This window comes from Scleropages formosus, chromosome 25, assembly GCF_900964775.1.
Source record: "Scleropages formosus chromosome 25, fSclFor1.1, whole genome shotgun sequence".
Lineage (NCBI taxonomy): Eukaryota > Metazoa > Chordata > Actinopteri > Osteoglossiformes > Osteoglossidae > Scleropages > Scleropages formosus.
The window spans coordinates 4919160-4943389 of record NC_041830.1 but is presented as its reverse complement, the minus strand read 5'-3'; the positions used below and the strand labels follow the sequence as shown (position 1 = coordinate 4943389).

Sequence of the window (24230 nt, the reverse complement as noted above, 5' to 3'; positions counted from 1 at the left end):
CCCTCTGAAGGACAAAACCTTATGGGTGTGACATTAAGTGTGTATGTTTCTCCCAAAATGTTTGATACAAGCATCTGATACAAGTCATTGTCGTATTTCTTCTTTGTATGGGACCTTGTTATATGATGTCTGAGTGTAGCCTATATTTGGCCCATTGACTCAATGTGCAAATGCAAGTCCTTGTGTTCTGGTCTTCATGTAATGCTTTTCAAAGAAAATACCCAAGGGGCATGCTGCTTTCAGTGGATGCTCATTAATTTAGAAATCAGCTAGAGTGCTATGGAAATCTAGAAATTGTGTTTTTCAGCTCAAAGGAACTAAATAACTTTTTTTTTTTTTTGATTCCTCTAGTATTTTAATATTCATGTGCAAAAGATTTAACTGCTCTTCTCTGTTGAATTTTTGCCATCCTTACAGCTTTGGTCCGTAAGATTACGGAGTTCTCCAAGTAGTTCTTTCTTGTAGCTTGTTGGAAAAACTTAACAAATTCTCAACTTTAGCAAAATGTACAGATACAACTGAATAAGTGAATCTTCTTTGAAGCATTAGCTGATGAAACTAATACATTTTTGCAGTTAATTACAGATTTTTTTTTCTGTTTTTGTAACCTTGCTACCTGTACTAGCCCATTCACTACTGTACATATTCAGTATGAATGCTTTTTTTAAAATCAAGAAAGGGTTTCAGTGTTGTGTAGTATTGAACGAACTTTCCCTGGTTTCCCAGTGTACACTTCTTTTTAGAATAAATCATAAAGCTCACTTCTCTGACCTTGTTTGTCAAACGCATGCATTGACTTAGGTATCCATATAATTCATTTCAAATATATTTGACCTGCTAAACTCAGTTAGAACCTTATTTTTGGCTTTTCCCATGGAAATATCTTCAAGGGCACTTCTTAATTTTCCCAGGTCTACAGTATTCTGTATTGGTGGTTATGAGATCCATTCCTTCATTCATTCATTTATTTCTATGACAATAAACAACTACATTTAAGTACAGGTATCCCCCGTTATACGGACCTAATTCATTTCTGAATATCAAGAGTCTGTAAACTGGTCCTTTTCTAATTTAAATGGGGGAAAAATGACACTCTCCTAGACTTTACGCACATTCCCAGATGTTTCCACAAACGCCCTCCAAACACTGAAAAACGGTCTATGAAGACAGTAATCATAACATTAGGATAATAAGATATTAATCATAATCAAGATGGAAATTAACAAAGACTGAATCACGGCTGAAATTGTATTTTTTGCTGATTTACTGTACAGTATGTATGCGTAAACATACCAAAGACGCACACATTGAAATTTACATTTATTCATTTAGCAGAAGCTTTTCTCACAAAGCACAGTGCATCTCCGAGAACAATACAAAAAGTGCATTACATCAACAGAGGGACACATTTGGATACAGACACATTATTTCTGACTACAGTCACATACCACTGCATAAACCAATGTACATTATAGGAGTAGATGCATATAGGCTTTTCCACTATTAAACAAATTGTTATAAAAAATGATGAAGCATAAACAGAACACTTGTCCCGAGCGGAGTCGCGGCGCACCTGAGCCTAACCCGGCAACACAGGGCGCAAGGCTTGAGGGGGAGGGGACACACCCAGGATGGGACGCCAGTCTGTCGCAGGGCACCCCAAGCAGGACTTGAACCCCAGACCGCTGCACCACCGTGCCCCCGACAAAAAATGAATAAAAGGAAAACATTTTTCAAAACTGTAATAAAATAACTTATTCTCTATTTTGGATTTTTTTTCAAGTTATAATAAATTGTTGAAAAGTCTGTGCCCAATTGGCTCATAACTTCTACATCACTGGGGAAAAGTCCGCGCCTCATTGGCTTATGCTACGTGGAGCTGCACACTTCATGAAAGGGAAATTGAGGTTTAGGCCGTGGCTATGTATGAAACAGCCATGAGCAGGCTTTGCTGACTGGGTTAATTGTTAATTGTGTACTTATGCTGCAAAATTCTCTTTAAGTAAGAGATTGAAAGCTTTCATTATGGCCCACTGACCCTGCCTGTTAAGCTGGCATTTAAACCAATTCCCTCAATTCAGCTGCTATGCAAATGTCATATGATCAGGCTTGGCTGTAATTAGCAGAGCATAACATTTTTTCACCATTTCATACAGTCTGCAAGAAAAAAATATATTAAATATTTGACATCAAAAGAAAACAGGTGTGCTGAGGCAATGCATTTTAATGTTTCCCCATGCAAGAGTGGTTTTGCACTGTATTTTACACATTTGCCTTGTTGCCATGGTGAGGGGGCAGAATGCTACCTGCTGTCGTCTTGGATACGATCACTTCCTTCTGTGAGGTAATGAGAGGAGCCTGGGGGGGTGGGGGTGGTTATTTTTAGATCTTGGTGATGTCACTCATTTGGGACTTGTGGATTAGCACTTGTTTGCTTCTTATGTGCCGCACTGGCAGTCCAGCTGTGAGACAGAGACGGTTCTCAAAATAACAGTAAAATAATAATAATAATAATAATAATAATAATAATAATGTTTTTAAGATCTGGAGAGTGTTTAAGAGTGTTTAAGATCTGAATTCATCAAGAATCGGTTGGGCTGATAACACTACATAGAGTTCATTGGAGGTTGCTTTGGAGAAAAGCATCTGCTAAATGAATGAATGTAAAATGTTGTGAAATATATGACTGAAAAAAAAGACACACTAGCTATAATAATAATAATAATAATAATATTTTATATATGAGATAAAAAGCTGCATTTCAAAGTGCTTCACGAAACATGAAACTCGAAAGCTATATAGGGACAGCAGGTGCCATAGTGGTTAGAGCTGCTACCTTTGGCTCTGAAGGTAGCCAGTTTGAATGACATCTTCTGCTGTAGTGCCCTGAAGTAAGGTACCTTACCTTCATCTATCTATCCATTTCCTAGGCTGCTTAGTCCTTCTAGGTTCATAATGGCAATAGGGAGAGCAGAGAAGCCCAGACGTCCCTGTCCCTTGCAACTTCCTCAAGCTCAGTCTGGAGGATCCCCAGCCTCTCCCAGGCCAACAGGGCGATATAATTTCTCCAGCGGATCCTGGGCCGACCTTGGGGTCTCGTTCCAGTTGGCTGTGCCTGGTATACCTCCAAAAGGAGGTTCCCAGGGGGCATCCTTACCACATGTCCGAACCACCTCAACTGGCTCCTCTCAATGTGGAGGATTAGTGGCTTTACTCTGAGTTCCTCCCAGATGTCCGAATTCCTCACCCTGTCACGGAGAGTGAGTCCCACCACCCTGCGGAGAAAACTCATTTCAGCCACTTGTATCCATGATGTTATTCTTTTGGTCATTACCCAGAGTTCATGACTGTAGGTGAGGGTAGGGACGTAGACTCTCCAGTAAATAGAGAGCTTTGCCTTATGGCTCAGCTCCACCTTCACCACTCCAGTCTGGTACAATGACTGCATTACTGCTGCTGCTGATCCTAGTCTGCAGCCAATCTCATGCTCCCTTCTCCCCTCTTGTGAATAAGACCCACACACACACACACACATTTTCAGAACCGCTTGTCCCATACGGGGTCACGGGGGAACCGGAGCCTACCCGGCAACACAGGGCGTAAGGCCAGAGGGGGAGGGGACACACCCAGGACGGGACACCAGTCCGTCACAAGACACCCCAAGCGGGACTTGAACCCCAGACCCACCGGAGAGCAGGACTGTGGTCCAACCCACTGCGCCCCCTGAATAAGACCCCAAAATGCTTAACTCCTCCACCTGGGGCAAATTCTCTCCTCTTTCCTGAAGGGGGCATGCCATCCTTTTCCTTGAGAGAACCATGGACTGACACTTGGAGGTGCTGATCCTCATGCCAGCCACTTCACATTCAGCTGCAAACCATTCCAGTGCATACTGGAGGCATCTGTGTGACGGTGCCAAAAGGGCAACATCATCTGCAAAAAGCAGAGACGTCGCCTTCTGGCTCCCACACAGAATGCCCTCCTGACCTTGGCAGCTGCTTGATATCTTATCCATGAAAACCACAAACAGGAGTGGGAACAAGGCACAACTTTGGCGGAGTCCAACACCCACATTGAACGGGGTTGACTTAATGCCTGGATTGGGGCCTTCTCATGGCAGAAGGGCTTGCGTGATCTAGGGGTCTTCAGAGCTATATTATCGGGAGCAGTATGCTCATATAAGTATAATCATTTCCAAATAATTTCCAAATAGTAATAAACCATTTTCCAAATAGCGAACTTGAGGCTTTTCTATGGCATACCGATCAACTGAAGCAGAAGCAGCTGTATAGAGGCAATAAAGCTGGGCGAGGGACAACCATACTGAAATGTGAGGTTTTGTCAGATGTGGCATTTTAACTCTCAGATCTTACACCATGGCAAGAGTGAGTATAGCGGCAAGAGTGAGTATAGCAACAAGACACAAGGTGGTTATCCTCGGGACAAGCAGTTGTTGACGATGGATGGTTACTGAGCTTTATAGGAAGTTTATTAATAAAGAGCATTATTTATGGAATCATTTTCACTTTACAGCTTTTTTCCCCAAGTGCTTAAAACTTTTGCACAGTACTGTATATGATTAAATTAGTAGCATTTTTCACTTTTTGAAAATAATGTGGAGGTGAATACATTCATCTGTCTTTTTTCACCCAACAGATTTTTGTATTGGCTTTTGCTACTTTAGGCAAGCGAGCACACCCATACCAACACACACTCTATCTGAAACCGCTTGTCCCAAGCGGGGTTGCGGCAAGCTGGAGCCTAACCTGGTAACACAGGGTATAGGGCTGGAGGGGGAAGGGATACACCCAGGACTTGACACCAGTCCGTCACAAGGCACCCCAAGCGGGACTCGAACCCCAGACCCACCTGAGAGCAGGACCCGGTCAAACCCGCTGCGCCACCGCACCCCCCCACAGAGCACACCCGTACCTCTCATTTATGGTATTTTTCTTTACAGTTTATCCTCCTCTGATTTTGCAGCCTTCCCCAATACTTTTTGCATTTTTGTTTCAACCCTTTAGGGTAAATTTTGACAATTTTGCTCACAGATGTTTATAATATAAAGAACACAGGATTACGACCAATATCTGTATCTCTGCAACTAGGACACTATGACATTACTGGCACTGTGTAACATTATTAATGCATGTTTGATGGTGGATGATCTTTATTTGATGACAAGATTAAGGCTTCATTTACATTTGCTCATTTAGTAGACTGTTTTCTCCAGAGTGATGTGCATTTCAGAAAAAAAATACAAAAGTAGATGTGGACGTGTGATTCTTGAGTACAGTCAATTTACCTTGTACCACTGTACAAACCAGTACACATTACATGAGTAACTGCATACATAGATTTTTTAAAAATAAAAAGAGCATAGTACATTCAGCACATAGGAGATAACGAAGAGGTGAGTCCAAAGATATGTGTTTTGCTACTTTACTTGAATGTTGAGAAAGATTCAACAGTGTTTAGTGAGAGAAGGAGGTCATTCCACCACATTGAATCCAGAATGGAAAACCTTTGTGCTTTTGATTTTGGACCTTTGTATGTGGGACTACCCTGAGGCCAGAAGTGGCATAGTGCAGCAGTCTGGCTGGAACATATTCAGTGATCAGGTGGGGAATTCTGGAGCAGATTTGTTGATGGTTTCGTAGGCCACAACCAGAGTCTTTGATGCAGGAGAATATATGGGAACGCTTTGGCAAGTCAAACGTAACTCGTGCAGCAGTATTCTGTATCATCCGAAGAGGTTTAATACCAGAGGTTGGAAGACCAATTAGGAGAGAGTTGCAGTCCCAGAAGTCCCTGTGGCCTGGACCAAGAGTTGCTTAGAGTTTGCTCTGAAATAAGATTGGATCCTGCAGACTTTATACTAGTTATATCTGCAGGTCTGGGTTGTGGCTTTGATGTGTTAAGAAAATGACAGATTTCAGTTCATTATTATTATTGCCCGGCTGTTATTTGATGAAATAGGTGAAATGACGTTACTGAGGAAGCGGGATGCACCTTTCAGGTCAGGTGACGAACAAGCTTACAGTGGAGCATGGGCAAAACTCAAGAGGGGCATCAGGGATGCAAAGTACAAGTACAAACAGCGCATTGAGGATCAATTCAACAACCCCCGGAGCATGCAGAATGGCATCAAGGCACTGACTCACTATAAGACCATCAGTCTGCTGCCCAGTGATGATGCCAAACTGCCTGATGTTCTGAACCAGTTTTTTGCTCACTTCGACACTCAGAGCAGAGGGTCTGTTCCACTCATTAACCCACCTGCCGGACAGCCGACATTGGTCCTACAGCACCACCGAGTTTGGACCACCCTGAAGAAAGTTAACACAGGCAAGGTGGCAGGCCCAGATGGAGTGCCTGGCTGGGTACTGAAAGCATATGCTGACCAACTTACAGAGCCATTTACTAAAATATTCAACCTCTCATTACAACATGCTGCTTTTCCAACATGCCTTAAATCCTTCACCGTCATTCCAGTACCCAAGAAACCAACTGTGAAGTGTCTGGATGACTATCACCCAGTGGCCTTAAGTCATAGTCATGAAGCCATAGTCATGATGTGCTTAGAGAAACTTGTGCTTTCACACATCAGAACCACCATCCCACCTGATCTGGGTAAACATCAGTTTGCCTACCAGACAAACCGATCCACAGAGGATGCCATCACAACAGCTCTCCACACCACTCTGACACACTTAAAGGAACCAAACAGCTATGTGTGAGAACTATTTGTGGACTTTAGCTCCGCATTTAACACTGTCATCCTTCACAAACTGGTCAGCAAACTGGACAGCTTGGGCCTAGGCTCTTCTCTGTGTTCATGGGTCACTTCCTCACAAACTGACCACAGCAAGTCAGAATTGGCAACTACACTTCCTTCACCCTCATCCTAAACACAGGAACCCTACAAGGCTGCGTGCTGAGCCCCGTGCTCTTTACACTCTTCACCCACGACTGCACCCCTCTCCACACCTCCAACTCCGTAATTAAATTCGCAGACAACACCATGATGATTGGGCTGATTTCAGACAATGAGCAGCTGGCGTACAGGCTTGAGGTAGAATATCTGAGGGGTGTAAGAACAACAACCTGGTCCTTAACACCTTTAAGATAAAGAAGATAATTCTAGACTTCAGGAGAACAAAGGAGATACATCACCTCTCCCTCCACATACATGGAGAAGTAGTGGAAAGCGTGGAAAGCCTAAAGCTCCTTAGAGTCTATGTGTCAAAGCAGCTGACATGGACCTAAAACACCTCACACCTGGTCAAAAAGGCCCACCAAAGACTCTTCTTCCTCAGGAAATGCAAAAGGCCCAGATCCCACAGAAACTCCTGCTAAACTTTTACAGGACTGCCACTGAGAGCATCCTGACTAATTGCGCCGTTTGTGGTATGCCAGCTGTATAGTCGCCGAGCAAAAGGATCTGCATCGCATGGTGAAGGTGACCCAGTGCATTTTTGGGATGCAGCTCCCCAACTTAGACACTACCTATGTTAGTCGACTGATGAAGAAGGCTGGCAGTATCATCAAGGACACCACACACCCTGGTCGCGCCGTTTGAACTGCTGCCACCTGGCAAATGGTTCAGGACAATAAAATCCCACACCAGTAGACTGAGGAACAGCTTCTTTCCCAGAGCTTTGACCTCCATCACACCCTCCCTGCCCAACCAGAGAAAATTGATCACAAAAGCCAACTGCTGCCTCCATTATTCTCCCACATCCACCAACCCCAAGGCTGCTAAGGACTGAGGAATCTAAAGTTTTAATCTAATGACAATAAGGTATGTTATCTTATCTTATAGATTTGAGAGTGTGTATTTCCATCTCTAATTGTCTGATATAAGCAGCAATCCCATAATGCAGAATAAAATACCCATCTCGAAATATGATTGCATAACGAGCAAAAATGCCACTGTTCAGGATAAAGTCTGTTGTACAGTTCCAATATACAGTATACAGGTGGTCCCCAACTTATGATGGAGTAACGTTCCACGAAACCCATCATAAGCTGAAAATATTGTAAGTCAAAAATGCATTTAATACACCTAACCTACAGAACATCATAGCCTAGCATACTTGGAATGGCCATTATGGGCTTGCCACCTTCGTGCTGGACAATTATCTTGAGTTTCTCCTCAAGAGTGATTGCCCTCCTCTTTTTCTTCCTACCAGTAGCAGGAGACACAGATGGGCGTTTCTGTGACATTATGGGGATGCACAAAACACAACTGCGTGACAGACTGGGAGATGCGGATTGCTGCTGTTGTCCAGTATCGCAAGAGAGTATCGCACCACATATCGCTTGCCTGGGAAAAAATCAAAATTCTAAATCTGAAGTATGTTTCCTACTGAATAGCTATCACCAGCTCACCATCATAAAGTCGAAAAAATCGTAAGTCGAACCATCGTAAATTGGGGACCAACTGTATGTTATGAGTTTTTGTAGTGGTTTCTTGTTTTACAGGAGCTCATTGTGTAATAGATCCGTATACATTATTACCTTTTAGAAACCTGTTTCAGGTCCCTGAGCCTGTCTGTAAGTACTGTGATGGGTCATTTTTCATACTATGGCGTACTGTTAGCAACTGAGAAAAATAGATTTTAAAAAAGAGTCTCTTTATCCATGCTTGGTACAAAATGTAGATACAGTTTCAGCTTGGAAAGTCAAGGCAGCTGAGAAAATATTCAAGTGTATGATATTAGAATATTATGGGTGTGAATAGATATTGTCAAGATTGTACATTTATTTCCCTTCATGTAGTGAGAGAACAAAGCTACTTCTGCCTTAGAAGTACGTGTCATGGTTTGTGTACGATGGTCCTTTTCAGCTGTGGTCCTGGAGGGCAGAGTCCTGCAGGTTTTGACGCCAGTAAGAGCCCACAAACTTAATTGGGTTCCATCAAGGCAGCAGGGTGAACAACACTGAGCAGTAATTGAATAGCTCTGATTTACAGTATATGTGCACAATTAGGATGCTAGTGAAGATTTCCTTTCTTGTTTTTGTGCTATAAAAATATAAAATTTTAACCTGGTACAACACTATGGTTACTTCATCAGCAAGTGTTTTGGCTGGCTGTTCACCAAGACGGATTTATTTTCAGTTTCTCATTTCCCTAATGTTCTTTTTACTCATTGCAGGGTCAGGACTAAGTTTGTTCATCATTTTCTGTCTTTATATGTTAGAGCAGGACCTGCTTTGTTAATTTGTTTTCTACTTGGTACATGATGCCTTCATTTTCCACACTCTGATTAGATGTGTTGTCATAGGAACCACAAAGTAACATACCTGAATGTATTCGCTTTCCTCTCTCTACCTTTATGTCGCTCATATATTGTCATACTTTTATGCATTGTTTGCGAGATGTCTTAAGGTTGTGTATTTTCTCTGAAGATTCTCCTAAAGAATACTTGTTTTAATTATTTGTGGTGTTGACTGTATTGATTGTACATGAGTGTCAAAATAATTATTATAATAATTATTACAGCAAAAGTACTATGTGGGGATTCATGATATGCTGACTTCAAAATATGACACGTTTAGACCTTTTGCAGTTGAGGTTATGAGGACATTTCACTTTAGTGCCGTCCATGTGGCTGTCTCTGGCCCACACACCAGGCTGTATTGACTTCTAAAGAATAGAAATCTAATCTTTGTAAGTCCCAGAAATGAAATTTGAAATAAATTATTACTGAAAACAGGGCAAACCCTTTCTTTCCTCACTGATCGTATTCTCTTATGCATGTGTGTCAGCGCCGGGGCCAGGAGAGGTAAGGGATTGGACCCAAGTGCGGGTGCGTTTGTAGGGACAGGCAAAAACAGAGATTGTGGACAGGCATGGATCTTCGAGGTGCAGACGTTGTTTCCAGGGCAAAGCAAAACTCGGTAACCGGGAGAGCAAGCAGGGGTCAGAAACCAGGAGAGTCAAAGACACGGAACAGGGAACTCGGGACAGGGAGAAGAACGCTGAATGTCAGTCACAAGGTCTCGTAGGGAGGCGTTTGCAAGATTCCGCTCCCGGTACCAGGATGGTACTGCCTTTATATCTGGCTGGGCTGACTGGTACCAGATGTTGCGGCTCTGCGTGCAGGTGTGGGCGTGACAATGTAAAACTAACAAGCTGTGTTGATCCTGCAAAAATTTTTCTGAAGTTTCTGTATGTCATCTTGAATGGACTTTGTGAATAGTACCCAGATTCCATCACTAATGTTTATAGGCTGGTTAAATGCAACATGCTGGTTATCTTTTTGTTTTACTGAAAGCAACCAGCAATTACATTCATTTATTTAGAAGAATTTATCTTTAAACCATGTTGACTGCAGCCGTAGAGCAGGAAGTGGGATTGAACCTGTGTCCTTTGAGTGAAAGACAGTAGCTGTAACCTCAGTGCCACATACTGAACCATTTTCATCCCTTCATAACACTGTACTGTTAAACTGGTTTAAAGAACCTTAAGACGCTAACAGCAGGATCCTTTTCTGGATTCAGTATCAGCAAGTTTCATGTTATGAGTTCACATGCCTAAAATTGTGTTTTGTGATGCCACACTAGTAGGACTCTACAGGAACTTCAATACCAGAAAGAGCAAATGATATTGATAAAGACTTTTTCCTAGTTTAACACAAGCTTGGGCTCAGACTCTCTATTCTTAAGTCAAGAATACAGGTGGTCCCTGCTTTACGATGGGGTTACGTTCCCCGAAACCCATCATAAGTCAAAAATATCGTAAGTCGATAATGCACTTAATACACGTAATATACACCTCTGTGTGACAAAATGGGAGATGCGGATCGCTGTTGCTGCCCAGTATTGTGAGAGAGTATCGCTCCGCATATCGCTTGCCTGGCAAAAAAATCAAAATTCAAAATTTGAAGTACGGTTTCTGCTAAATGTGTATTGCCACCTCATCATTTTAAAGTTGAAAAAAATCGCAGGTCGTACCATCGGAAATCGGGGACCACTTGTATAATGGACTGTATAGATTTAGCTTCCTGGACCAGGAAAATGGTCCAAGTCAAAATGAACTTTATTGTCATTCTACCTGTTTGTGAGTTACACATATGGAGGAACGAAATTCCGTTTCTCTTTGGACCTCTGTGCCACACAAAACATACAGTGCACTTTGTAAGAAAGATAAATACAACAGACGAGTGCAGAAACAAGACAGTGCAGTACACAGGCCAGAGTCTGGCAACAATGTACACGATATATAATATACACAATGGACATAAATGTATATACGTACGTAAAAATATAAATATAAATAAAAAAAAGTCTATACAGGGCATGTAATTTAACTGTAAACTAGAACAATTAAACAGACACTGGAGACTAGAGAAACCAGACAGCTAGCTAGTAACAGGTACAGTAATAAGTTAAATAACTGTTTTGATTATTTCTTTTAAAGTGACATGCGCTTTATACAAAGTGGCATGTGGTTTGTACAGGACTAGTGCATACTTCATTTATATGTGCATGAAAAAAATTAATTGTGTCAGCAGATGGATGTGCGGAAGGTCCAGGGGTTTGTGCTGTTGAGGATTCTCACAGCCTTAAGGAAGAAGCTGTTGCACAATCTGTAGAAGGAGGTATGCATACTTTGGTATCTCCTTCTGGACGGCAGAATGACGAAATGACTGTAGGAAGGGTGGGTGGGATCAGACCTGATGCTGATGGCTTTAAGAATGCACTCTGTGTGGTACATGTCCTGTATGGAGGGGAGAGGGGCACCAGTGATCCTTCCTGCAATGTTCACTATGTGTTGTAGGGACCTTGCAGTTTGCATACCAGACAGTGATGCAGTTGGTTGGTACAATCTTTATGGTACCTCTATAGAATTTAGTGAAGATGGCGGGAGGGAGGCTTGGGTTATTCAGTCACCGCAAGAATGGAGGTACTGCTGTAATCTTTTGGCAAGTCCTGACATGTGTGAGGACCAGGTGAGATCCTCAACAATGTGCACCCCCAGGAACTTTGAGATGCTCACTCAGTGGTGCCAGTGGGTAACTGGAGCACATTGCTATTGCTCTGTGTGATGCAGCAGTCCCACTTTAGAAGTGACAAATTGTAGGTTTCACCTTCTCTGGACCTCTGGGATGTGAGTGATTTCCTGGATTTGGTTCATTCGGGCATGTGTCCAAAGTCTTGACTGCCACTCATTCCGTCTCTCACTCAACCTCAGTGGCTGGGGTGGCATTTCTTTATTTCTTTTTTCTTTCTTCTGCTGATGTCAGTGTACAAGTATAGGAAGGGACCTGAATTTTCTCTGGAAAAACTAAAATTGTGGACTGCTGAGGAGAGACAAGAGAGAGATTAAAAATAAATGCATTGTACATGCTAGATCAAACTTTAGGCTGTGGGGCATCAGAATACCTAGCTGTTGTTTCTGCCAAACTGGTTTCCGCAAATGCGGTGTGGTGTGCGGTGTATAGACTGGACCATGTCTCAGCTTTGAAACTGAGGCATGGTCAAAATTCAGTTTTAGTCTGAGACAGGAGTTTTGTGTTGCTACAAGAATGGGATTTTCTTTATTAAGGATGTCCTGAGTTACATTTATTTTTAAGTTCTTTGTAAAGTGATCAGTTCAATAAAGCATAAAACAAATACTTAGAATATTACCAAAGGTGCCTACATTTTTAATGATGTGGAAGGCTGAGAATGAGACTGAATACAAAAACTAAATAAATTAATTTTCTGCAAGTTTGGAATGCCATTACTGAAACAAAATTCCTGTGGCCAGCTAACAGGCCTTTTTACATAAACTGTTGATATATATTTAGTTAGATGATACATTTATTTAATGTGGTTTACAAAAAAATGGTTTACCAAGTTATTGAGTGTCATTGGCAGCAATTTATGTAAATTACCTTTGTCAAAGATGCAACAGCTAGGCCCTGACTGGTTCTTTAAATTAAACCCTCCGGGCCACAATTTGTATCATTAACCTCCATGCTAATGTTGGCTGAGGTAGGGACATGTTGGGAAGCATTAGAGAGGATGTTGGGAGTTCACCGAGTGACACATCAGGCAGATATGTGACAGAATGTTTTTTTATCGGGGTGCGGTGGCGCAGTGGGTTGGACCGCAGTCCTGCTCTCCGGTGGGTCTGAGGTTCGAGTCCCGCTTGGGGTGCCTTGCGGCGGGCTGGCGTCCCGTCCTGGGTGTGTCCCCTCCCCTTCCGGCCTTACGCCCTGTGTTACCGGGTAGGCTCCAGTTCCCCGTGACCCCGTATGGGACAAGCGGTTCTGAAAATGTGTGTGTGTGTGTGTGTGTGTGTGTGTGTGTGTTTTTTTATCCAGGGGGTGCGGTGGCGCAGTGGGTTGGACCGGGTCCTGCTCTCCCGTGGGTCTGGGGTTCGAGTCCCGCTTGGGGTGCCTTGTGATGGACTGGCGTCCCGTCCTGGGTGTGTCCCCTCCCCCTCTGGCCTTACGCCCTGTGTTGCCGGGTTAGGCTCCGGTTCCCCGTGACCCCGTATGGGACAAGCGGTTCAGAAAGTGTGTGTGTGTGTGTGTGTGTGTTTTTTTATCCATCTGAGAACACAAGGACATTCTCAGAGGAATCAGAACAAGGTGCCACTGATTTGTCATGGGAATGGCCAGAGAAGCTACCTGGCTGTCAAACAATTAATTTAACACCTTACCAAAGACTGGCCCTAATGTTCCTATGGCTTTCTGCTGACATTCTTCATGAGATCAGCTGACACGATCAATTGTAAAACAACTCCTGAGCTCTCTGTCTCACTCAGTGATTATGGCGGTGTACTGAAAGTAAAAAAAAAAAAAGAAATTCAAAATCGATAACAGACTCTACAGAATAGGTGGCACTTGGACATTCCACAGCCTTGAAGCTCTGCAGCTAAAAGGTTCACCTGCTTGTAAAAAAGGCGAATAAGGTATATAACATTAAAGAGAAGTATCATCAATATCAATTATTTGGACACTCGCAGTATTTTTATATGGCAGAGATAGAAAGGTACAGTGAGACTGTGGTAGATCTGCTTAATTATGTTATTTCACCTCATTTATAGAGTGCATACCTTAACACATTACTTCAGTGCACTATTGATTTTGCCAACGGTCGGGAATTTTAGCTGTCTCAACTCACAATCTAGAAAAGCATTGAGCCCTTTAACATTTTGCATAATTTGACAATAGGAAGTGGTTTGAAAAAATATATACTGTATTATTTATTCATTTTTTTGCCACAGCATTTGTTCCCTGGAGTATGAATTGTACATGTAATATAAAATATGTTTAGATATATAGAGACCCCTTATCTGTTTAAATAATTTTTTTCAGTACTTTTCATCTTACAGTTTGTTTTACAATATATAATTTTTCTTTGATTGAAACATAGATTTAGCTTTCAGTGCTACTTCATATCTTTGGATCATCCATCCATCTATCTTCCTCCGCTTATCCGGGACCGGGTCGCGTAATAAATAATATTTTTAAAATCATAGATCAACAGCAAATGATATCAGTAGTACAAATATAAAAAAAAGATGAAAATAATCAAGAACACTGCTTTGTTTTCAAATGTAGAAGAGTGTTTTTAATATTCTCCGGGCTTTTTCATGTCATGTTTAAGCATGCATACTGCATTTCCTGTTATTGCTGTCGTTTCTTGGATTCACACAATATCAGAAAACATTGGGGCAGCAGGTGGCATAGTGATTATAGCTGCCACCTTGCTCTTGAAAGACCCTGGTTCAAATCCCACCTCCTGCTGGAGTACCCTTAAGTATGGTGTTTACCTTGAATTGCTCCAGTAAAAATTACTCTGCTATATAAATGGGTAAACCTTTGTAGGTAGCTTAACATGGAAAAACACATCTGACACTGAATACTTACACCGATCAGCCAAAACATTAAAACCCCCTGCCTAATATTGTGTCGGTCTCCCTCGTTCTACCAAAACAGCTGTGACCCATCAAGGCATGGACTCCACAAGACCTCTGAAGGTGTCCTGTGGTATATGGCACCAAGATGTTAGCAGTAGCTCCTTTTTTTATACAGTATTGTATGTATATTGACCATATGTACGGTGCAGTGCATATGTTTGTCTACGCTGATATTTCTGTCTTTCTTTCTACAGTTTTAATAACAGGTTGGAAGGAGGATTCTCAAGGCTTGAGACATGCCTGTGGCATCGGCTAGCTCGGATTCTGGTGAGTGAGCAACGAGATCACCCCGTCTTTGGATTTTGCAGTGGTCTGACCTAAGTTAGATCTTTTCAACCCTGTGCTAATGAACTGACTAGGGATGGATGGATTTGAAAATGAGGAAGTAGAATGAAGCAGCGGTAACTGAAATCAGATTTTATTCCTTGTGGTGGTTTGATGCTGTTTGATGAAGCCTTTCAATAGGCTACTGAGTTAAAGTAAAATGGCTCCATTTCGTCTATATTTCCCTGGTCCTCCTATATTCTTATCTGTCTGAAAAGGACAAATGTATATCTACTTTGTCTTTATAGTCTGTTTATCTGCCGTGCTTTTTACATAACCCTTGCTATTTTAATTAGGAGTTTGTCTCAAATTTTAAATAGCTGTTGTCGTGCATTCTTTCTCTTGTGCATTATAATACAAGTTGGTATTTGGTCATAGGTTTGTTTAAGAAGGATTTGAGGAACTGAGGATTCCTCCTTCCAAATTATATCAGTATTGACTGTAATTTGGTCTCTTTCCCTGAGTGTAAAAGTAACTAACATTCTCACACCAAATCTTTCATTAACCTCTTTAATGTGACAAGGTTAATGTAACTTAACTGAATGGTATAGTCATCTTACAGCTGGAAAGTTAGATTCTTGCCATTCAGGAGGTTTTAGTTAATTCAGAAAAACCACATTTTAAAGATCTTCTGTTTTTCCTACTGTTTTTCTCTAAGTGTTTGATGAGTGTGGCAAATATGCCTATGTTCTTAAAATTACAGTTCCTTGCAAAAGTATCAAAACCCTTTGAAAGTTAACAAAATTGCCTGAATTACAAATTATACTTACACATATTTTTCCAATCAGTATGTTTATTGTGAACTCATATGCTCCAACACTAAACTCACACGCACGCACGCACACACGCACACAAGCTGAAACCGTTTGTCCCAAAGGGAGCCGGAGCCTAACCCGGCAACACAGGATGCCGGGCTGAAGGGGGAGGGGACACACCCATGACGGGACGCCAGTCCATCTCAAGGCACCCCAAGCAGGACTTGAACTCCAGACCCGCCAGAGAGCGGGACCCGGCCAAACCCACTACGTCACTGCACCCACTATCAACACAAAACTGTCAGAGCCAAAATAATTGTAGTAGAATAGTAAGGACTTTTGTGATCCCTAAAGACAAATATTTTATTAATACAATCGAGATTTAGCAAAACTGCTACACAGAAAACTGCCAGCAACAGATATTTATGTCCAGAGAGGTTCGTGTCCACCTTATGGTTAGGGCTCATCAACCAGTCAGGTCTAGAACAAAAGAAAAAACACTTCAATATAATATGAGAACTAGGAGATTCAGTATCAGTTTAAACAAAAATACGCAGAGGAGTTATTTAAGGCTGGCTAGAGAGTTGATCCAAGGTGTGTCTTTGCACTGCTACTCAGAAAGATAAGCTAGGTGCAAGACTAATGAGACAGAACAAGTTAGAATTCTTCAAAGGGAAATTGTTTTCTAAGCTGAGCAGAGTTTCACCGAAGATAAACTTCCCAGAGCCTTCCATTTAATTTGTTATCTGCAGATGTTTGAAAAAAATAAAAACTGAAATATACTGCTTGCATAAGTTTTCAAACCCCACACATTAATATTTGGTAGATGCATCATTTGCTGTAATAACAGCTTTAAGGCTTTTGGGGCAAGTATGTCCCAGCTTTGCACATTTTCTGGGAATAATTTTTTTCCCATGCTTCTTTGACGATCTGGAGCATGTTGTTCAGGTTGGTTGGATGATGCTTATTGACTTCAGTAGTGTCAAGACTTTGACTGGGCCACTGTAGGACATTGACCTTTTGTTTTTGAGCCAGTCCAGTGTTGCTTTAGCCTTAAGATTATTTTCCTGCTGAAAGGTAAACTTTCTCCCAAGCTTTATTTTATGAGTAGACTGAAGTGGATGCTCTTAAAGTATTGCCCTGTATTTTGCTCCATCCATTCTTTTTAATTCTGACCAGATGCCCAGTTCCTGCTGATGAAAAGCATCCGTACAGTGTGACAATACCACCATATTTCATTGTAGGAATAGTATTCTTGAGGCATGGGAAGTGTGAGGTTTTTGCCCTACATAGCGCTTTGAATTTTGGACAAAAAAGCTCTCTTGGTCTGATCTGACCACAAATCTTTCATGTTCTTTTTGGCAAACTCCAGACATACTTTAATATGATTCCTTCTGAGTAATTGCTTCTTTCATGCCACCATCCCATTCAGGTCAGTTTTTTTCAGTGCTCTTCATATTGTGGACTGGTGAACCTTTCCCCCACTTTCAGCCTCTGCCCTCTGTAGCTCCTTCAAAGTGATTGTCAAGTCAAGTCAAGCGAGTTTTTATTGTAATTCCTTTATACAGCTTCTTAACAGTGGAACAAGATGTTGTTTCTCCTGGACCATGGTACAACACAGAACAGTACTCAAGACTACATAAAGTGCAAATGCAGAACAGTGTGAGACGAGTATAGGACAATAAATATACAGAACAGAACATTAGATACACATGACAATAAATACAAAAGACTTGGGTTGTAAACTGTAGTGTAGCAGCAATAAGTCTTAAGTAGCATCAAAAATGAGTTCCATAATAAAAAGTATCTGGTGCAGCTTTGTAAAGCGCAGGTGTGCAGTGGAAAATATGAGTCATGCTGGGTTAGACGTTTCACTTTGCCAGGTGAGTGTGGGCCACAGCAGGGTACTGAGTAATCCGATTGCCTCAGGGAAGAAACTGTTGCGGCGTCTGCTGGTGGTGACATGGATGCTCCTGTACCTTCTGCCAGATGGCAAGCGGGCGAAGAGTCCATGAGAGGGGTGAGAGGAGTTGTCCGCAATACTGTTGCCTTTGCGGATGCAGCGGTTGTTGTATGAGGTGTCTGGTGGGTAGAGAGTCTCCGATGATCTTTTCAGCTGTTCTCACAATTCGCTGTAGGGTCTTACGTTGGGAGGCTGTGCAGTTCCTGTACCACATGGTGACGCAGCTGGTCAGGGTGCTCTCTATCGTCCCTCTGTAGAAGGTGGTGAGGATGGGAGGGGGGAATTTGGCACTCTTCAGCCTCCGTAGGAAGTGGTCGCTGCTGGACCTTCTTGGCTAGGCAGGTGGTGTTAATAGTCCAGGAGAGGTCCTCGATCATGTGCACACCAAGAAACTTGGAACTTTTGACTCTCTCCACAGCTGTTCATTGATGTGCAGAGGTGAGTGGTTTACTCGGGTCCTCCTGAAGTCGGCAATCATCTTGTTAGTCTTATCAATATTGAGATAAATTGTTGTCCCTACACTATTCTGCGAGCTGGTTCACCTCCTCTCCCTATGACTCATCGTTGTTGTTGATGAGCCCCACAACTGTAGTGTCGTCAGCAAACTTGATGATATTATTTGAACTGTACTTTGCAGCAAAGTCATGTGTCAGCAGAGTAAACAGCAGTGGACTGAGCACACATCCCTGGGGAACGCCGGTGTTCAGTGTGGTGGTGCTGGAGGTGGAGTTGCCGATCTTGACGGACTGGGGTCTCCCAGTCAAAAAGTCCAGAATTCAGTTGGAGAGGGAGGTGGTCAGACCCAGCAGGCTCAGCTCTGTTATCAATTTCTGAGGGATGATTGTTTTGAATGATGAACTGAAGTCAATGAACAGCATCCTTACATAGTTGTCCTTTTTGTCCAGATGGGTCAGAGAAAGGTGGATGGTAGCAGATATGGCATCCTCTGTTGAGCGGTTGGGACGGTAGGCATTCTGAAATGGGTCCAGTGTGGTGGGAAGACTGCTCTTTATGTGTTTCATGACCAGGAAGCACTTAATAATGATAGGTGTGAGTGCAACCAACCATTAGTCAAGAGATATATTTCAGTTTTTAATTTTTTTTTTTAAAATATCCATCCATCCATCCATCCATCCTTTTTCATGACCTGCTTGTCCTTTTAAGGACTGTAGGGGTCCAGAGCCTATCCCAGAATCACTGGGTGCAAGGCAAAGGAGGGTTACATCCTTACATCCTGGGTAGGATTCCAGTTCATTGCAGGGTAGCCACACAGGCACACACCCACCCATTCACACACTATGGGCAATATAGTATCACCAGTCCACCTGAAATGCATGTCTTTGGACTGTGGGAGGAAACCAGGGCACTCAAATAAAACCCATGTAGACATGGGGAGAACAGGCAAACTCTACAAAGACTGAACTGGCTTTGAACCTGTGCACACACAGCTCAGGCACTGTGAGCTGCATGTTTTGCAGGGTGAAAGACATAGGCAGTGATGCTGTGGACTTTATATCATAAACATTCGTGAGCCAAATTATCAGAATTTTGTTGTCCAAGGTGTACACCACCTCACTCTTCATCTACAGGACTCTGATTTTGACAAGCAATTCTTGATAATGAATAAGTGAGTGAGTGAAAGTATCAGGAAGGCAGGAAGACTCTGGTAGAACAGGCTGCAGTATGGTGGCAGGAAGGGAAGTTTGGAGAACACAAGAGGAGCTGCAAAGTAATAATCAGCCTTGCCTATCTTTACAAACAGGTATTGTGTTGTAGCATGGCAGGTAATCTCTTTAGACAGCTATACCTGGAAGAAGTGGATTTCCAAACTCCAAAGAAATTTTGAAGCTCAAACCTGGTGAAGAAGGTCAGGGGATAAAAAATATTCACTAGAAGAAGTGACAGGCTTCGGTTCTTCATTAATGTCTCATTCTGTCTCATTAACTTCAGCAAAATGTGAAACGGGCGCTTCCTGGTCAGGCTTGCAAGATAGAAAGGAGCCCAATAATTGTGACAGAATTTGAGATTTCACAAGAGCCACTTACTCCATGCATTTAAATCTGAATAGAATAGGAAAATAGATATAAAAGTTTGATTACTGTATCAGAGGTTAAGTGGAATGGTCTATGGCTCTTCTCAATATTTTACAACACTTTCATTATAATTAATGAATTCAGAATTTTTTCTTTCTTTCTGAACAACTTTATGAGCAAAGCTATTTCGTTACCTCATTGCTGACAGACACTGGCTGTTAAGTCTTTCATGTCTAACTGATCGCTTTTTTAAAATAGTTTATTTAGTAGACGCTTTTCTCAAAAGCAACTTAAAATGTTCATTGAGGTGTGTTTGTTAAGGGAGTATTTACTATAACTTATCCATTTCTATATTTGGGTAATTTATACCCGAGCGATTCATGATAAGTACCTTTTATACTAGGTTATTGATAAAGTGCTTGTTCAAGAGTTCTAAAGGTCGAGTGTTGATTCCAACCATTGTCTTTTGATTTTGACATGATTGCTGTAATCCCCATGCTACCTGTCACCCCATTTGCAGCCTGTACTGTTGTTTCTGTATGAGTAAATAAGCTCATTTAGTATTGTGTGGAGCACATGAAGAGCCAGTCCTTCTGTAAATTTAGAGACTAAATGTAGATGTGAATAATGTGGGTTAGTCAATTAAGAGGAGGTAGTTAAATATGTCCACTAGACACAGAGTACAGGACACCCTCTAAGATGCCACTCATTTAGGACTGTTTATGGGTAACATTCACATTATAGCTTGGAGGAAACCTGTAGTGTTGTGGATATGAATCCTCTGTGTGTACTTTTCTAAGGCACTGTATATTTCATAAACAATCTACTGAATGTTGTTTGACATACATAAGTTTTTATGTACAGTAGTGTGAAAAAGTTTTAGGCATTTAGAAAAAAAAAAGCTGTAAAGTGAGAATGCTTCCAAAGATAAAGCTCTGAAATAATAAACTTCCTACAAAACTTAACAACCACTTGGCGTGGCGGACTTGGCTGGGTCCCACTCTCTGGTGGGTCCGGAGTTCGAGTCCAGCTTGGGGTGCCTTGCGACGGACTGCCATCCCGTCCTGGGTGTGTCCCCTCCCCCTCCAACCTTGCGCCCTGTGTTGCTGGGTTAGGCTCCGGTTTGCCACGACCCCGCTTGGGATAATTGGTTTCAGACAGTGTGTGTATGTGTACTTTCTTTCTTTAATGACATACAAAATCCGTACTGTAATACTATAACTTTTTGCAAAAGAAATGCTTGGAAATCTAAAATATGCTCTTTCCCATTGACAATAATGCAGAAGACATTAAATAACCATCTAAAACAAATATTTTTTGTGAAACATCCAAGTGCCTAAGACTTTTGCACAATATTGTATGTCAAACAAAGGGGGGCGCGGTGGCACAGTGGGTTTGGCCGGGGCCTGCTCTGTGGTGGGTCTGGGGTTCAAGTCCTGCCTGGGGTGCTGTGCGGCTGACCGGCATCCCATCCTTGGTGTGTCCCCTCCCTCTTCAGCCTTGTGCCCTGTGTTGCCGGGTTAGGCTCTGGCTCGCCGTAACCCTGCTTGGGACAAGCGGTTGTAGAAATTGTGTGTGTATGTTAAACAATATATACACACACACTGTCTGAAACTGCAGTGCCTTGCAAAAGTATTCAGCCCCTTGTAATTTAGCACCATTTTCTGGTTTTCAAAAGGTACATACACATATTCTTCCATTAAATATTTTTTTATTGTAAACCAGTGTTCTTACAGTTTATGTTCAAAGTCAAAGTAAATAATCTGTCAAAAGATTAAAATAAATAAAAACTGGGAAAATGCTGCTTGCATAAGTATTCAGCCCCCACACATTAATATGTAGTAGAGCACTCTTTTGCCTCAATAACAGCCTGAAGTCCTTTGGAGTAAATCTGAATGAGCTTTTTGCACCGCTCTGACATATCTTTTTATGGATATTCTTCAGTACAGGTAGTCCGCGTTTCAACTTTTTTCGATTACTTTATTATTTCCACTTTAGTTTCAATCGTGATTCTTTCCCTTTTCTTTGATGCATCACATTTATACTTTGGTGCCATGGTTAAGAAGGCAAAAACAAAAAAATTAAAGCCAAATACAGTAACACACGAGACACTGTTAACAGCAATGTGGTTCGACTGAAAAGAACGATGTCTGTCCTACCTCGGGCTCATGCGCCCCACCCACGAGCCGATAAACCGCTGTAGATGCCCAAGGTTTTGATGCGCGTCGCAAAGTAGCACCCGTTTGTTATTAGAACCATTGTATGTAATTGGAATTTTTAATATAATAGGATTAATTATGACGTTTTCATTTGATACTTCAGGGTAACAGGTAATTAACTTCTGGTCAGTAAGGGAGTGGTTTATAACTACGGGTTGTATGTAAGTCGGACGTTCATAACTTGGCAACTGCTTATAATGGCTTCTTTCTTACCAAATAGGTCAACGTTAAAGAAAGGTCTTGATACTGTGGACTGATGCACATGTACCCCAGTTTCAGCAAGTGGCTTTTATGGTTTCTTCAAAGTGATGGCTGGTGTCTTTGTTGCTTCCCTTACCAGTTTATGTGTTGTTTGGACGCTAAGTTTTGATGGATAGCTTTCTTTACACAGTGACTGGGTGGTCTGATACACCTTCCACTTCCTGAGGGTGAATCTAATAGTGCTCACTGGGACATCCAAGAACTTTGATATTTTTGGTAAACTTTTCTTGACTTATTCATTTGGATCACTTCATCTCTTACTTCTGTGGTATACGCTTTAGTCTTCATTTTCGCAGTGGGTTCACAGCCTGACTAATGACTCCTACACAGAGTGATTTTTATATCCAGAAAATGTGACTTTTAATTGCTCACTTGTAGAAACTAACTATTCGATTATGTCCAAAAAAGAGGCAAATGTGTTTGGGAACAATTTGTCACTTTGCAAGCTTTTGGAGGTTTGAAAACTTACAATACTGGATACAAGCAGTGCATTTCAGTTTTACATTTTAATTTTTATATCTGAGGACAAATAACTAATTTTGGCTTCTGAAATAGATTGTTCGCATGAAATAGATCTCAGTGAAAATAGTGGTTAGAAGAACATTTGCATGTATCTTTTGAAATGCAGAAAATGGTACTTACTTTCAATGGCCTTGAACACTTTTGCAAGACACTGTACATCCATCTTTTAATTTCCAACAGGTAGTCATTTTTTGAAAACTGCCTGTAAGGTGGAAATTTATAAAACTGAACGGGAAGTTCTAGTTAATTTAAGTGGTGAAGTACAACTGGTTGCTACGCTTAAAAAAATCACCAGTTTTTCATGTAACTATGCTAAAATAGCAAATAATGCAAAATATGACATGTTATTATGGCACAAATGCACCGGAAACATACAGTAGGTGCAATAGTTGCTTATTTACACTGTGCTGGGTCCTTTAGGAAGAGGGGTTCGTGGTGAGCAGTGTGTCCTAGTGCTCAGAGTTTGGCTGATGCTGGTGCTTTGTGCTTTGGAGCTCATTCTCTTTCCCTCCCTCTTTTGTCTTGCTCACTCTTGGCACCATTTGTCCAGTATTATACTTCCTCTATCTGTCAGAGCGATGGGTAAATAAGTAAATAGGATATGTCATTAGACACAGCTGTGTGTAGTTACCTCCTTAGTTTGTTCTGTTTTATTGGTACTGTTGGTCACAGATGCGTAGTATATAGTGCGGTTTTCATTCTGTGTTGTTTATCTCTTTCGTATCTTCTTTGTAGAAGGTGCTTCTCTACAAAGGAACTTACAAACATATAATAATTACATAAAGTAAGACATTTAAAAGATGCAAAGTGAATTCAGTGAAGTGCAGCCTCATTTCCCATAGTACGTTAAAGAGCAGTCAGTGTAAACAATAGCATAGCCTAGTAAGAAGTAATCTAAATCTCCATTACAATAAAGGTATGGGTTTTTATACTTTCAAATCTGATAAATTGTACAGATTGTACTACAGAAACAATATTAGACATTGAATTTCACACACACACACACACACACACACACACACACACATTGGCTGAAGCCGCTTGTCTCAAGTGAGGTCGCAGCGAGCTGGAGCCCAACCCAGCAACACAGGGCGTGAGGCTGGAGGGGGAGGGGACACACCCAGGACCGGACGCCAGTCCGTCGCAAGGCATCCCTAGCAGGACTCGAACCCCAGACCCACCGGAGAGCAGGACCCGCCGTGCCACCACACCCCCACATTGAATTTCAGA

General features: G+C 41.8%; 1 protein-coding gene across 2 annotated transcripts in view; it reads left to right on the top strand.

Annotated features, from left to right (window-relative positions):
* mpp2b (MAGUK p55 scaffold protein 2b) overlaps nt 1-24230 on the top strand; it is a 94950-nt gene that overhangs the window by 2615 nt on the left and 68105 nt on the right. For both annotated transcript variants that reach the window (XM_018742133.1, XM_018742132.1), the window contains exon 2: nt 15118-15190. In XM_018742133.1, coding sequence (XP_018597649.1) covers nt 15160-15190 — 31 coding nt within the window. In that variant the 5' untranslated portion in view covers nt 15118-15159. The remainder of the gene's footprint in view (nt 1-15117; nt 15191-24230) is intronic.